At 56.7% G+C, this 13,989-nt stretch overlaps 3 protein-coding genes across 3 annotated transcripts in view; 2 read left to right on the top strand and 1 right to left on the bottom strand.

The window, feature by feature from the left end:
- Nucleotides 1-4,261, top strand: part of NR2F6 (nuclear receptor subfamily 2 group F member 6) — a 9,018-nt gene extending 4,757 nt beyond the window's left edge. The window contains exon 2 of the mRNA XM_070732267.1: nt 2,400-4,261. Within this exon, the coding sequence (XP_070588368.1) occupies nt 2,400-2,739 (340 nt within the window). The 3' untranslated portion in view covers nt 2,740-4,261. The remainder of the gene's footprint in view (nt 1-2,399) is intronic.
- Nucleotides 1-13,989, top strand: part of USHBP1 (USH1 protein network component harmonin binding protein 1) — a 137,412-nt gene that overhangs the window by 40,310 nt on the left and 83,113 nt on the right. The window lies entirely within an intron of this gene.
- Nucleotides 6,085-13,989, bottom strand: part of LOC139161172 (occludin-like) — a 17,998-nt gene continuing 10,093 nt past the window's right edge. Inside the window, 5 exon segments of the mRNA XM_070739952.1 lie at nt 6,085-7,235; nt 8,327-8,368; nt 8,817-8,988; nt 9,346-9,546; nt 11,114-11,253. Coding sequence (XP_070596053.1) covers nt 7,134-7,235; nt 8,327-8,368; nt 8,817-8,988; nt 9,346-9,546; nt 11,114-11,253 — 657 coding nt within the window. The 3' untranslated portion in view covers nt 6,085-7,133.

The following is a 13,989-nucleotide window of genomic DNA, read 5'->3' as shown; positions in this document are numbered from 1 at the left end:
GAGCTTCTATGGGGCTTCCTCATCCCCCCCAACCTTGGAATTTGGAGGGGGGACACACAGAGGAAATGGGGTGTGCAACAGCGACACCCTGTGGCCACAGAGAGGCCATGGTCCAAGGGTTTTGGCAAAGGTCCTTTCACCAAAAGGTTGCAAAAGTTTGGGGGGGTTCTGAAGTAGTTTTTTTCTGCCCCCCCAATTCTTCCTCCAGCAAAGAGAGGGGCAGCCCTAGGGAGGAGTCCTAAGGGGAGGGGGGGTCCTGCATTTGTCTTGGGGTCTTCGTACCAATCCTGGTTCTCTGACTGCCACTTGCCAACAGGGGGCAGCGTATTGGGGGGGGGGGTTGTTGGAGCAGCAAATACAGCTCTGGGGGGGGGGTGTTCGCCCTGCCTTGGCTGCCTGCTGCCCCTTTGACCCCCCCCTCCCCAAAAGCTGTTTCCCTGCTGCCCCGTGGGGTGGGCTGCCTTCCCTGGGCCCCCCTCTCATTGGCAGAGGCAGCGGGCACTGCCCCCCCCGGCCCCCTCCCCACACTTTGCTCTTCCCAGCCCAAGAAGGCAGCCGTGGCGGGCAGGGTCTTGGGGCCCCCAGGCTGCCGACCCAATGCCAAAACTCCCGGTGGCTGAGCTGGGCTTGGGTTGCCGCAGGATCCTGTGTGTGTGTAAGTCTCAGCAGGGCCTGATCCGGTCAGGGTCTCTGGAACGACCGGCAGGCGGGGAGGGTTCCCAGGTGGGGCCGGGGCCTCTGGCTGGATTCAGAAAGGCGACCCAGGCCGATCCCTCCCTTGGGGGCTGAAGCCATCAAGGGGACGTTTCATTATCCAACTAGGGGGCAGCATCACGAACAAGGCACCACCCCTCCTTAGCAGCCCTGATGGGGTTACCTACCTGGGCCATGAAACGTCTGCTAGGAAACAACACAGCTCAGCCACCACCAAGGACCCCACAGTTCCCCCCCTCCTCCTCCTCCTCTCCACAAACCCCCTCCCTTCCAGCACTGCTGATGTTACCTAGCTGGGCCACGAAACGTCTTCAGCCAAACCGCCAAAACCCGAGAGCACCAGGGACCCCTGAGTATTCAACCTTCGGCCAAAGGACCAAGAGGACCAGAATGTTTCATGGAGAGCTGCAGAGGGAGCTAATTGGGGCTGGGGGCGTGTGGGGACCCCCATGGCTGCCGGCTCCCTAATAATAATAATAACAATAATAATAACAACAACAACAACAAGAACAGAGTTGGAAGGGACCTTGGAGGTCTTCTATTCTAACCCTCCACTTAGGCAGGAAACCCTCCACCATTTCAGACAAGTGGTTGTCTAATCTCGTCTTTAAAACTTCCAGTGTTGGAGTATCCACAAATTCTGGAGGCAGGCAGTTCCACTGATTAACTGTTCTAACTGTCAGGAAATTCCTCCTTAGTTCTAAGTTGCTTCTCTCCTTCTTTAGTTTCCATCCATGGCCTCTTGTTCTCCCCTGGGGTGCTTTGGAGAGTAGCTTGACTCCCTCTTCTATGGGGCCACCCCTGAGATATTGGAAGGCTGCTATGGTGTCTCCCCTGGTCCTTCTTTCATTAAACTTGACATCCCCAGTCCCTGCAATTGTTCTTCCTAGGTTTCGGCCTCCATTTATCCCCTGATCCTCTTTGTTGCTCTCCTCTGCCCTCTTTCTAGAGTCTCCACGTCCTTTTTGCATTGTGGTGACCAACACTGAATGCCATATGCCAAGTGTGGCCTTATAAACTGGTATTAGCCCTTCGCGTGACCTTGATTCTCTGCCTCTATGGACGCAGCCAAGAACCTTGTGGCTTTTTTGGCAGCAGCTGCACACAGCTGGCTCCTATTCAAATGGTCGTCCAAGGTCCCTCTCGCAGTTGCTACTGTTGAGCAAATGTGCCACCAATAATAATAATAATAATAATAATAATAATAATAATAATAATAATAATAATAATATATTAGATTTGTATGCTGCCCCTCTCCGCAGACTCAGGGCGGCTCACAACAATAATAATAACAATGTGCAGTGTAACAAATCTAATATTTAAAAGAAAGCATCTAAAAACCCATCATTTAAAAACCATACAACACAAACACACCATGCACAAAACTCTATAAGCCCGGGGGAGGGGTCTCAATTCCACCACGCCTGGAGATATAGGTGGCTCTTAAGCAATTTACGAAAGGTGAGGGGGGTGGGGGCAGTCCTGATCTCTGGGGGGAGTTGATTCCAGAGGGCCGGGGCTGCCACAGAGAAGGCTCTTCCCCTGGGGCCCGCCATACGACACTGTTTAGTCGACGGGACCCGGAGAAGGCCGACTCTGTGGGACCTAACCGGCCGCTGGGATTCGTGCGGCAGGAGGCGGTCCTAGAGGAATTCTGGCCCGGTGACATGTACCTGTGCATCTAGTTTCTCTGGCCTCAATGTAGAGCTTGACCTTTGTCCACCCGCTTCTCCCTCCCTCTCCCCTGCAGACGCCTGCGGCCTCTCGGACCCGTCGCACGTGGAGAGCCTGCAGGAGAAGGCGCAGGTGGCCCTGACGGAGTACGTCCGCGCCCAGTACCCCTCCCAGCCCCAGCGCTTCGGCCGGCTGCTCCTGCGCCTCCCTGCACTGCGGGCCGTCCCAGCGGCCCTCATCTCGCAGCTCTTCTTCATGCGCCTGGTGGGCAAGACCCCCATCGAGACCCTCATCCGGGACATGCTGCTCTCGGGCAGCTCCTTCAACTGGCCCTACGGGACCGGGCAGTGAGGCCGGGCGGACGGAGCCTCTACAGATGTCCTTTGGAGGACCCCCCCCAATCTGGCCCCCAGCCGAGACTCTGGAGGAGGAGGGGGCCGTTGGGCTTTCGTGGGACCCCTTTGGGAGGGGCCAGGCCGCAGAGGAGCTGAGAATGAAGCCCCCTCCCCCTCAATGCCGAGAGAGACCCCGGGTGGTGGGGCCCCTCGGCTTCCTCTCTTTCTCCCACCAGCCGTCTCTGTGCCACGAGGAAGAGGAAGAGGAAGGAGGAGACGGGGGGGGGGTCATGGGGGGTGATCTGGACCCCTCCCCCTCCTGGTTGGTCCTTCCCAGCATTCGCATCAGCACCTTGTAAGGGGTCAGGGGGGGCTCTCCCGCAGTCTGGGCAGCCCTCCCGGGGCCTGCAGAAGATCCAACACGTGGTGGGGGGGGGTGAGAGGGGGGGTCCCCAAAGAGGTTGGCAAGTCAAGAGAGTGGGGAGGGGGAGGGCAGCTGCAAAGGGCCCTTGGAAGGAGGGGCCCCACCCCACCAGGTTTTGACTGGCAAACTGGTCCCCGTCCCCCCCACTGGCATGGATCCCCTCATGCTGCTCCTTCCCCCCCTGGACCCCCCCCCCATGCAACACCCATCCCAGTTTGCCCTGTTCCCGGGGAAGCACCAAAGAGACGGGGCCTTCTCCGAATGGCTCCCCTGGGTCCTTCAGGAATGGGTGGCATAGAAGTGTAATAGACAAAGGAATAATGTGGGCAGGGGGGCTGCCCTTCTGTGCTGGGCCTGGCAGTGGGCTCTGTGGGCAGCCGGGGGAATTGTGGGCCCTGCCTGGCAGAGGGAGGCGGTCAGTGTGCTGGCCCGTGTCCGGTCTGGATCCCGGCCTTCCCCAGCCGTGCCCCCCCTGCCCCCCTCCCAGGGCCTGAGCCCCTTTGCGGGTGGGAAGTGGGTCCTGCCAATCAGGTCCTCTTCCTCGCCCCCTACCCCCCCTTTGCCCCCCTTTTATTTTCAGCCCCCTCTTTGCAAAACCCACAGTGGAAATTCCCCCCCCAATCCCCCCCCCTCACCAGGCTGGGCCCCTTGTGAAGACCCTATGCAAAACGTGGGCCTGCATGTCCCTCCACGCGTGGCTGCCCCCCTCGGCCCCCTCTGCCCCGTGTCCCCGTGACCTTCGCCGGACGTTCCTTCGGCTGACGTCTGTTTGATCACTTTGTGGCCTTTTTTCCATTCCCCCCCTCGTCTCTCCCTCCCTCCCCCGTCTGCTTCCACCCTCTCTCCGTGTGTGTGTGTGTGTGTGTGTGTGTCTCTCTCTCTCTGATGGTCACTTCAAAGAGCGGGGGATGGGAATTCGTCACCCTGAACACCCGGTTTTTGCAGACAGAGGAAACTGAGGCCCAGTGGCCGAGTGGTGGGACTCGATCTCAGGTCTCGGAAGCCTAAAAGTACCGATTGTAATCTATGCAAACCCCCCCCCCTTCTCCCTCCCTCTCCAAATTCCAGGTCCCGGAAGCCCCACTTCTGTGCTGGGAATAAAGACATTTGGGTACCGGACGTGATTGATTTTAGACCGGCTGGGAGAGGGGGGGCACTCAGGTGGAAAGAGGGGGGGCTACCTTCTGTGGGACTCCAAGGCCCACCAGCTGTGTGGAAGATGGTTGTTCTGGTGCCCCCTTTAACCATGGGGCCAATGATCACACCAGTCTGTTGGCAAGAGGGGGGCACAGCCTTGGCCCTCGAGATGGGTCCATCTTCCCCACTTCCCTTCCCCCCTCCCCCCAAGTCTGACCTTAGCAACAGCCATTGGACATATATCCCGCTGTCCAGAACTTTCCCAGCCCCCTCGAAGTGGTTTACAGAAAGTCCGACTCTTGCCCCCAACAATCGGGGTCCTCACCTGACCCCCCTGGGAAGGACGGAAGGCGCAGTCCACCTGGAGCCAGTGGGGAGATTTGAACCAAAGGAGCCTGCAGGGCTGCCCTCTAACCTGCCCCCCCCAGACTGACGGCCCCCAATTACACAAAGAGACACATCCGGTCTTCTACATTTTAAAAAAACTCCGTGGGGGTGTGAAGGCCCCTGCCTGCCCCCTCCCAATGGAGCCCATGTCCAGCCCACCCTGCAGCCCCCGTCAGAGGGACCCCCGGGCTGGGCTCTGGCGTCCCCCCCTCCTAGAGGGTGCCAGCCGGGCAGGGCCCGATCCTGGAGGGGGGCAGGGGACGGGCCTGGCAGGGAGGCAGTGGCCGGCCCAAACCTTGGAAGGCTGCCAGGGTTCCTGGCCACCTCCTGCCCCGTGACACCTCCTCTGGCCTCAGTCTGGCCCCAAGGCTGCCCCCCCCCCCCCGCCAACCTCCGATGCCCCCACCAGGGGACACACACACACAGTGGGGGCAGTAAATGCACACACTATTTATTGAATGCCTCCTCCTTCTTTTCACTGCCCTTCGGTCTCTCGTAGCTTAGTATGGTCCTTAGTGAGTCTTAAAATAGGAAATAATTCTATCGTCTGGTTTTACCCATAAACTCTTGAGTCCTTTCAATCGTGATCCGGAACTGAACCTTTATAGCCATGAAAGAAAATCGAGCCACTTGCCTACTCTGTTATCCTACTGAATCTTGTGCGTTGGGTACAAAACCCTCAAATGTTCCCGTGCTCCTCAACCAATAATGCTGACCATCCTTTGTCCTTTTTGCGGCCATTCAACTAATGGGATTTAACCCACTGAAAAAGACTCCAAGCCCCTGTTCGAAAACTCACCTTGTTCGGTAAGCCCCTCCCACCCAGTCACATGGCCTTTAAGCCACCCCCACCACATGATTTCCAAGCCACTCCCACCTGGTCACATGGCCTTTAAGCCACCCCCCCAGCCACATGATTTCCAAGCCACTCCCACCTGGTCACATGACCATCAAGCCACACCCACAGTGTGGCAGTAGAAATTTTGGCAGCCCATCATTGCTGCTGCCCCCCCCCCCCCAATATCTATTTTATTTTTTATTAGAATTGGAAGGGACCTTGCAGGTCATCTAGTCCAACCCCACCTGCTGCTTTGGGGGTCTTGGTGGATCCAGCCCCCTCCCCAACAGCAGCAGAGGGAATCGGGCCAGGGGTTGGTCCGCCTGGGGTCTCCTGCTTGGGGAGGGGTTGGGCTAGATGACCTCCCAGGGTCCCTCCAACTCTCCAGTCCAGAGGCTGCTCTGCCTTCTGCCAGCTTTGCCACCTGCGCCTGGGGGGGGCAGGGGCCAGTTCCAAGGCCTGCAGACCAGCACAGGGGCTGTGATGGGTCAGAGGGGGCAGTGGCCGGGCATCTGTGGGGGTCCCTGGCCCTTTCCCACCCAGGAAGTCACCAACAAGACAGACAAACCAGGAGAAATTTTCGCACGTTTTTATTAAAGGAATAAGCCTCACTGTCATATTTTTTTTTAAAAAAAGGTCTGCCCCCTCCCCATTTTCACAATATATACACCCTCCCCCCCCCCCAAGGAGCAGGGATCCTGCTTGGCTGGGACTTTTTGGGGGGGCTCCAAAAAGCCGGTGGTCTCAGGTCCTGCTTGGCTCCAAAAGCAGGAATGTGCCACCTCCCCCCCGGGGGATGGTGGGGAGATGTTTTGTCTTGGAAACCCACCCCCCACTCCTCCCTCCTGAAAAGCGCTCTCTGCCCCCCCCCCCCGGGCTGGCTTTGGGCAGCAACAGGGCATCGAGTGGCCCTGTCAAGGTGGGTCAAGCGTCCAAGCACAGAGTCTTTGGGGCCGACGGGTTGGCACAAGGGAGCGGGGGGGGGGGCAGGTGACTGCCAAGTGTGTGGCTCTGCCCCCCTCCCTCCCTGGACGGACACCCCCTTCCTTTGCCAGATGCCACTTTGGGTGAGCCGTGAGGGGTTCGATTCCCGCCCCACCCATCCAACAAGCAGGATTTGATCCCGAGACCTTTGGCACAAAAGCTTTTCCCCATCTTTGCATGATGGGTCTTTCAGCCTGTGCCCCTCCTCACCACACACTTCTTTGGAGGGGGGGTTGGGGGTTTCCCCTAATGGGATTTGCCCCCAAGAAAAGCCCCCCCTCCCCGGCAAACACATGTTCACAGCCTCCAAGTGCCCCAAAACCCCCAGAGACCACAAAAACACTTTGGCCCAGAAGGGGAGGAAAATGGATCAGCATAAAAGTAAGAAAATCTACAAAATCTCTCTCTCACACACACACACACACAGAGACTGGCATCCTTGTGTCTTTGGGGGGGGCACCAGCACACAGGGCCCCCCAGAGTCTCAGAAGGGCTTCGCCAAACGTCCCCCCCGCTAAAAAGGAAAGGAGGAGGGGCTGCTTGGCAGAATCAGAGTCCGTCCGTCCGTCCGTGGCCCCCGGAGGGAGCTGGGCCTGGGTCCCTCTCGTGGGGGGGGGGGGGGCGGGGCCCCTCCCCAGGCTCAGCCGCGGTGCTTGTCATACTCGCTGACCATCTTCTTGATGTGGAAGAGCTTCCTGCGGAGGCTCTTGGTCTCCGTTTTCTTGCTCTGGTACTCGGGCGTCTGGCACAGAGAGGAAACCTTGTGTAAGTGCCGGACTACGGCCTCCATCAGCCCCAGCCCTGGAGCCACCTCGAGAGCTACTGCCCTCAGTGCAGGGTTTGCCAACCTTGCCATTCGCTGGCTGGGGAATTCTGGGAGTTGAAGTCCAACTACCTTCCAGTGGCCACGGTTGGGAAGCCCTGCCCTAGGGGGCGTCCATGCCACCCGCCGTCCAGAGCCCTCCGGAGCGGAGCCTCGAACAGGCAGGCGAGGGGCATCTTGTGGGCCTCCCCGAGTGGTGGCCCCTTCAGCCCTGGAAGCCTCTGAGGAGACGCGCCGGACTGCCGAGGGTCAGGAATGGCGGAGGGCCGGAATGGCGAAGCTTTTTTGGTCCATGTGCTAGCACACTGCCATGCCCTCCCGCCATGCATGCCCACCCCCCACACTCCGCGCTGCCCCTGAGCATGCGCAAATCCCCCTCTGTCCGGTGCATGTGCAGAGGCCTCACTGGAGCTTTGGACGGGGAAAAAACAGCCCAACAGAGGTTTGGAGAAACGGACGTCCGTTGTGCCCCTGGTGCTGCTTTTCACACTCGGGAGCCTCCAGGGAAGCTTCCTCAAGGCCCCGAGGGCGAACAACAGCCCCACAGGCAAACCGGGAGTCCCTTTTTCCAAACGTCCGGTTGGCCTGTTGGGCTGTTTTCTGCTGCCAGGTGAGGGAGGGGCGGATTCTCCCGAGAAAGGTCAGCTGAGACCCCCCAAAACAAACACCTGACTCTGAACCCAGATCTCCTTAGGCTTCCTTTGCAGAAATGAGAGGGGGGGTCTCTTTTGAGCCCCCCAAAGGCCTCCTGCTTCCTGCTTTGGGTCCCAATTCTGGAGGTGGGTTGGGGGCAGGAAAGAGGCCCGAGGGGGTCCCTGTGGACAGAGCTACGTTCCCCACCCCATTTCTATGGAAATTAGACCCCCACCCATCCACCCCCTACCTCAGGGGCCCCCTGCAGAGCCCAGAAGGCCGGCCTGCTTCTAACAGGACAGGGCTGGGCCTCCCATCGTCCCCAACCTAGGCAGTGTGGCCGGGGCTGATGGGGCCCGGGTGGGGGGGAGACTCACCCGCTTCAGCTCCTTCAGTCGGTTGTACTCCTCTGCCACCCCCTGCCAGAGAGAGAGAAACAGCGGAGTTGGGAAAGGAAGAGGCCAGGGGGGCACAACGCAGCGCTCCCAAGGTCAGGGGCAGGGCGACTCAGGGGGAGGCAGGGACCTCTGTGGGCCAGGATCTGTGGGGCTGTTGAACTGGGGGAGGAGGCCTGGAGGGGGTCAAAGCCAGCCTGCCCCACACACAGCCCTCAAATGCCCCCCACTCCACTTGCAGCTGGCATAAAGGGCAGCCACAGGGCAGCCACGGAGGGCAGCCACTGTCATGTCCAGGCGGTCAACCTGGCAGCTCAATGCTGCAGAGGCAATGAGCCGACCAACCCTGGCACAACTGAGGTCCCTGGGGGGCCCCGAATGGACAGGGCCTTGGATAGGGGCCCCTCCCTCTCGCCAGGGCAGAACTGGCCCTGCTCCCTGGGGGGGGGGTTCCCTTTGGCCAGGTGCCCACCTGGTACTGGAGGGTGTCCTCTGGGAGCTCGTCCAGCTGCCGGCTGAGCTGGTTGATCTGGTCGTTGACGCCATCCATCTCACCGCAGAGCCTCTTGTAGCGCTTGAGGTCGCTGTCGAAATCCTGCTTGTATCTCTGGCGGGCATCATCGGACGTGATGGGCGGGTAGTGGCTGTGGGGAGAGGGTGGGAGGAGCTCAGCCACAGACCGGGGGGCACCATGGCACCCCGACACATACACACACACACAAACACACACACCCAAGGGGGTGCCTTCTTCAGGCCGACAGAAAAGACTAACCCCCTTCTAGGCATTTCTTTTCTATTTGCAGGACACACTTTTTTCAGGGGAGGCTGCCTGTCAGGCCGAAGAGGTTTTGGCCACATCACACTCTGTTCTTTTGGGATGTTTCTTACTGTGGGAATTTTGGGGGGGGGGGATTGGCTGCATGCCATGGCACATTCGATTTTAGGTTCTCAAGGTCAGCCTTTGTTCCGCACCCACCCCCAGTTCTGGCAGAGCCCCTCACCTGCCCCACTCGTTCGGCTCCTGCTCGTCGCTGGACTCCACGGCGGTGGTGTAATCAGTCTCGTACTGGGGATCCTCCATCTCGGGGTTCCTATGGCGAGCCCTCCGGCCCCTCTGGGCGGGTGGCCTCCGGGGGGGCTCCTCCCAGGTGCTGGAGCTCAGCGTCCGGGCACGCTTGTCCAGGGAGGGCTGGAAGGGAGAGCTGGGGAGGGAGGGCAAAGACAGGCCAGAAAATCAGCTCCCACCCCCAAGGACGGGGCATCCGGGGGGGGCAGGTTTATTCGGAGGACTGTTATTGTATGAGCAGAGTAATCCTTGTTTACCAAGGCTGTGCACACCCAGAAATGTCACCCAGGGTGAGAGAAGCCGTGAGCAGCAACTCAGCCACACACATACACACTCACTTGAATCAAAGTCCACCCTGAGAAACAACACATTCAGACCCATAATAAGTCAGAATAACAATCCAAACGTTACCAAGTGCAGAGTCTTTCTTACCGGTTGTCTCTGTCGTCATCAGCAAAGATCTCAAGCCTAAACACATTCCAGCTACAATACATGACTACAATACAGAGGGATTGCAGCGCTAACCTAGCAGTGACTCAGAGAAATCAACTCTAGCTCCCTCTGGTGGCAGTCTGCAACACCTCAGATAAACAGACATGGCTCAGTTAAACTATATTCATTAATGTAGCTTGAAGCTGATTGGCAGGAAGGTCAGACGGACGGCCCCCACTGTAAACGCCTGATTGCCAAAATAGAAGCTTTAGTCCCTAACACCAGGAGGGAGTTGGTCTTTTCCCATGTGGTTTTTGGTGACCCCTGCGAAATGGTCGTTCGACTCCCAGGGGGGTGTTGACCCCCAGGTTGAAGACCACGGCTGTAGACCCACATGAAGAATTGGGCCGGGAGAGGATTAGGCCAAGTGGGAGACCCTCCTTCCAACAGCCAACAGCCGGTACAGCTCAATGGAGCCCCCCTGTCCAGGAGCAGTCTTGTTTATTTGTTTGTTTGTTTGTTTGTTTGTTTGTTTGTTTGTTTGTTTGTTTGTTTGTTTATTTATTTATTTATTTATTTTTTATTTATTTATTTATTTATTTATTTATTTATTTATTTATTTATTTATTTATTTATTTATTTATTTATTTATTTATTTATTTATTTATTTATTAGATTTGTATGCCGCTCCTCTCCGGTACATGGTACAAATAAGTCTACCACTTTCTTTCTTTCTTTCTTTCTTTCTTTCTTTCTTTCTTCCCTTCCTTCCTTCCTTCCTCCCTCCCTCCCTCTCACCCTCCCTCCCTCCCTCCCTCCCTCCCTCCCTTCCTTCCTTGGGGTGGTGGCAGTGCGAATCTCTGGGGGGAGCTGGTTCCAGAAGGCCGGGGCTGCCACAGAAAAGGCTCTTCCCCTGGGTCACCTCAGACAACATTGTCTGGTTGACGGGAGCCGGAGAAGGCGGCTGGGGTTCGTGTGGTCCCCGGAAGACCCTTCCTCTTAACGTGAGAGGGACCAGGGAAGGTCTGCTCGAGGGTCTGCCTGTCCACTCGTCCCCCTCATGTCCCTCTGCCCTGGGTGAGTTTCGGGGGCCAAGGGGGGGTCCCCAGACAGTGGAGCCCCCCCAGGCAGCTGCAGTCTCCCTCTAGCACTGGAGACAGCATCACCAGGAAAGGGGGCTGGCCATGTGTCCCCTCACCTCCGGCCCACCCACCCCTCCTCCCCCTCCTCCTCCGGGGGTCCCCTCGTCCCAGGGGCTGGGAGGCCCTCACCTGTTCCGGACGTCCACGGCATAGTCGGTCTCGGTGTAGCCGGGGGGGCTGGCGGGAGCGTTGAGGGGGCTGGTGGGCTTCTCCGAGTAGGCCATGGTGGCTGTGTCGGTGGGGCTGCCCCGGCCATCCACGTTCTTCACCTGCAGGGGGGCAACACAGCTCAGCAGCCCCAAGGGTGGGGGGCCAGAACGGGACCTTCTGACCTCGGTCTCTCCTGGCCTTCCCGGGGGAACTACAGCGCCCAGAATCCCCAGCTCCCCTGGATGCAGCAGACCCATTCGTGGCGTTCTCTCTGCAGGGGGCTTGGCAGGCCCACCCCGACCCCCCTGAAATCAGCCCCCCACCAGCAAGGGGGCAGCCCAGCTTCCCTTTCAAGAGGAGGCTGGACGGCCCTCTGGCTGGGGGGGGAGGGGCTCCGGCTCGAGCAGGAGGGTGGGCTAGATGACCTGCAGGGTCCCCCCCCCAAACTCAAACAAACAAACAAACAATAATAAATAAATAAATAAATAAAATAAATAAATAAATAAAGTTTCTAAAAGTTTCTAAAAGTTTTAAAAAGTTTTAAAAAGTTAAATAAATTAAGTCCCATTGGGATTGGGCAGCACAGAAGTCAAATAAATAAATTAGAATAAAATAAATAAAGTAAACAAAATAAAAAATAAATAAAATAAATAAAGTAAATAAAATAATCAATAAATGAGCTGTGTGGGCGCAGTGGTCAGAGGGCAGCACTGCGAGCTGCTTCTACTGACTGCTGGCTGTAGTTCAGTGGTTCAAATCTCACCACCGGCTCCAGGTGGACTCAGCCTTCCCTCCTTCCAAGGGGGGGTCAAGCGGGGACCCAGATGGTTGGGGGCAAATACGCAGATGCTGTGAACTGCTTAGAGGGGCTGGGAAAGCCCCGTGGCTCTAATGCCACCTTTTGTGGTCCAGCCTTTGCCTGCCCTCTTGAGCAGGGGGCGGGACTAGGAGACCCCTGAGGTGCCCCCCAGCTCTGGTTATTCTGTCCAACCCACCCCCACTGACTGACCCCTTGCCAGAGGGAGAAAGGGCAGGGGGGCTTTCTGGGGCTCAGGCTTAGAAACAGCTCCCTCCCTCCGCCCCCCCGCTCTCTCTCTCTCTCTCTCTCACACACACACACACACACACACACACAAGAGATCCCCCTCCCTGCCAAATTGCCCCCCCTTCCTGAAAGCGCAGAAGGAGGCCAAAGTCCCCAGCCTCCCCCACCACCACAACCCCATAGGCAGTTCCTGAAATAATAAAAATAATTAATAATTGATAATTGATAATTGATAATTGATAATTAATAATTAATAATTAATTTTTTAATAATTAATAATTAATAATTAATAATTGATAATTGATAATTGATAATTGATAATTGATAATTGATAATTGATAATTGATAATAATAATTTATTAGACTTGTATGTTGCCCCTCTCCGGAGACTTAGGGCAGCTCACAACAACAATAAAAACAATATAGATACAAATCTAATAATTAAAACTGTGACTAAAACCCATTCTCTTAAAAACGATCAATATTACACAATCAAACAATCAATATTAACAGTCATAACCACACATAACTTTTAATGGTCTGAAGGGGGGGCATAGGTGGGTCTTCAGGCTCTTGTGAAAGGCGGGGAGGGTGGAGGCAGTCCGGATCTCTGGAGGGAGCTGATTCCAGAGGGCTGGGGCCCCCACCGAGAAGGCTCTTCCCCTAGGCCCCGCCTGACGATATTGTCTGGTCGACGGGACCTGGAGAAGGCCGACTCTGGGGGACCTGACCGGCCGCTGGGGTTTGTGTGGCAGGAGGGGCCCCGCAAGGAATCTGGGGGAACCAAGGGTGGGGGCAAGCCTCCTCCCGGTGGAAGGCTTTCATCTGGGCAAGGGAAGGCCCAGGCCCGGCCCTGCGCCCCCACCACACACGCAGCTGGGGCCCTGCAAGGCCCCACGTCCACCAGCGTAGCCACCTGGCGCTGTGGGTCACGGCAAGGGCTCTTTCGGCCCCAGTGGTTAATCATTGATGCAACCGAAACCAGAGAAGCGATAAACAGCCGTCTGTACTCTCGATTACACACACACACACACACACACCCTCCAGCGCAGGAACCAGGCTTGGGAACCTGTTGCTGCAGATCAAAAATCAGAGAGTGGGGGGGGGGTGGGGGCGGGGGGGGAATTATGGGGACATGAATTCTCAGTGGAGGAAACGCCCAAAAAGGGGTTGGAAGAAGGGGGAGCGGCTGAAAACCAGGAGAAGGAAGGAAAAATAGCCAGAATAAGAAGAATAAGGAGGAGGAGGAGGAGGAAGAAAAATGGAATAGAATAGAATAAGAATTAGAATAGAATAATACAGAACAGAACAGAATAGGATTCCTTATTGGCCAAGTGTGAGTGGACACACAAGGGATTTGTCTTGGTGCAGATGCTCCCAGTGGACATAAAAGAAAAGAGACATTTGTCAAGATTCAGCAGGTCCGACACTTAATGATGGTCATAGGGGTCAAATAAGCCATGAAAAAACAATCCATATTAATAAAAATCTTAGGATACAAGCAACAAGTCAGAGTCCTGAGTGGGAGGAGGTGGGGGACAGGGATGATGGGATAAAACTAGGAGGACAGAAGTGAAGACTTAGTCAAAAGTCTGACAATGTGGAGGGGATTCTTTGTTCAGCAGAGTGAGGGCGTTCAGGGAAAAACAAAGGAGGAGGAGGAGGAGGCTGGGCATCTCCTTCCTGAGCTCAGTGAGGCAGACCAGGGGCAGAGCAGAGAGGGTCTCCTGGGGGTCCCTTCCAAAAGAGCCGGGTGGGCACTGCAATGCCACAAAACCTCTCACAAAAGAGCCAAATTCTTGGGCGAAAG

Source organism: Erythrolamprus reginae, chromosome 1, assembly GCF_031021105.1.
Source record: "Erythrolamprus reginae isolate rEryReg1 chromosome 1, rEryReg1.hap1, whole genome shotgun sequence".
NCBI lineage: Eukaryota > Metazoa > Chordata > Lepidosauria > Squamata > Dipsadidae > Erythrolamprus > Erythrolamprus reginae.
The sequence above is the reverse complement of the archived record's forward strand: the minus strand, read 5'-3'. Positions and strand labels throughout refer to the sequence as shown.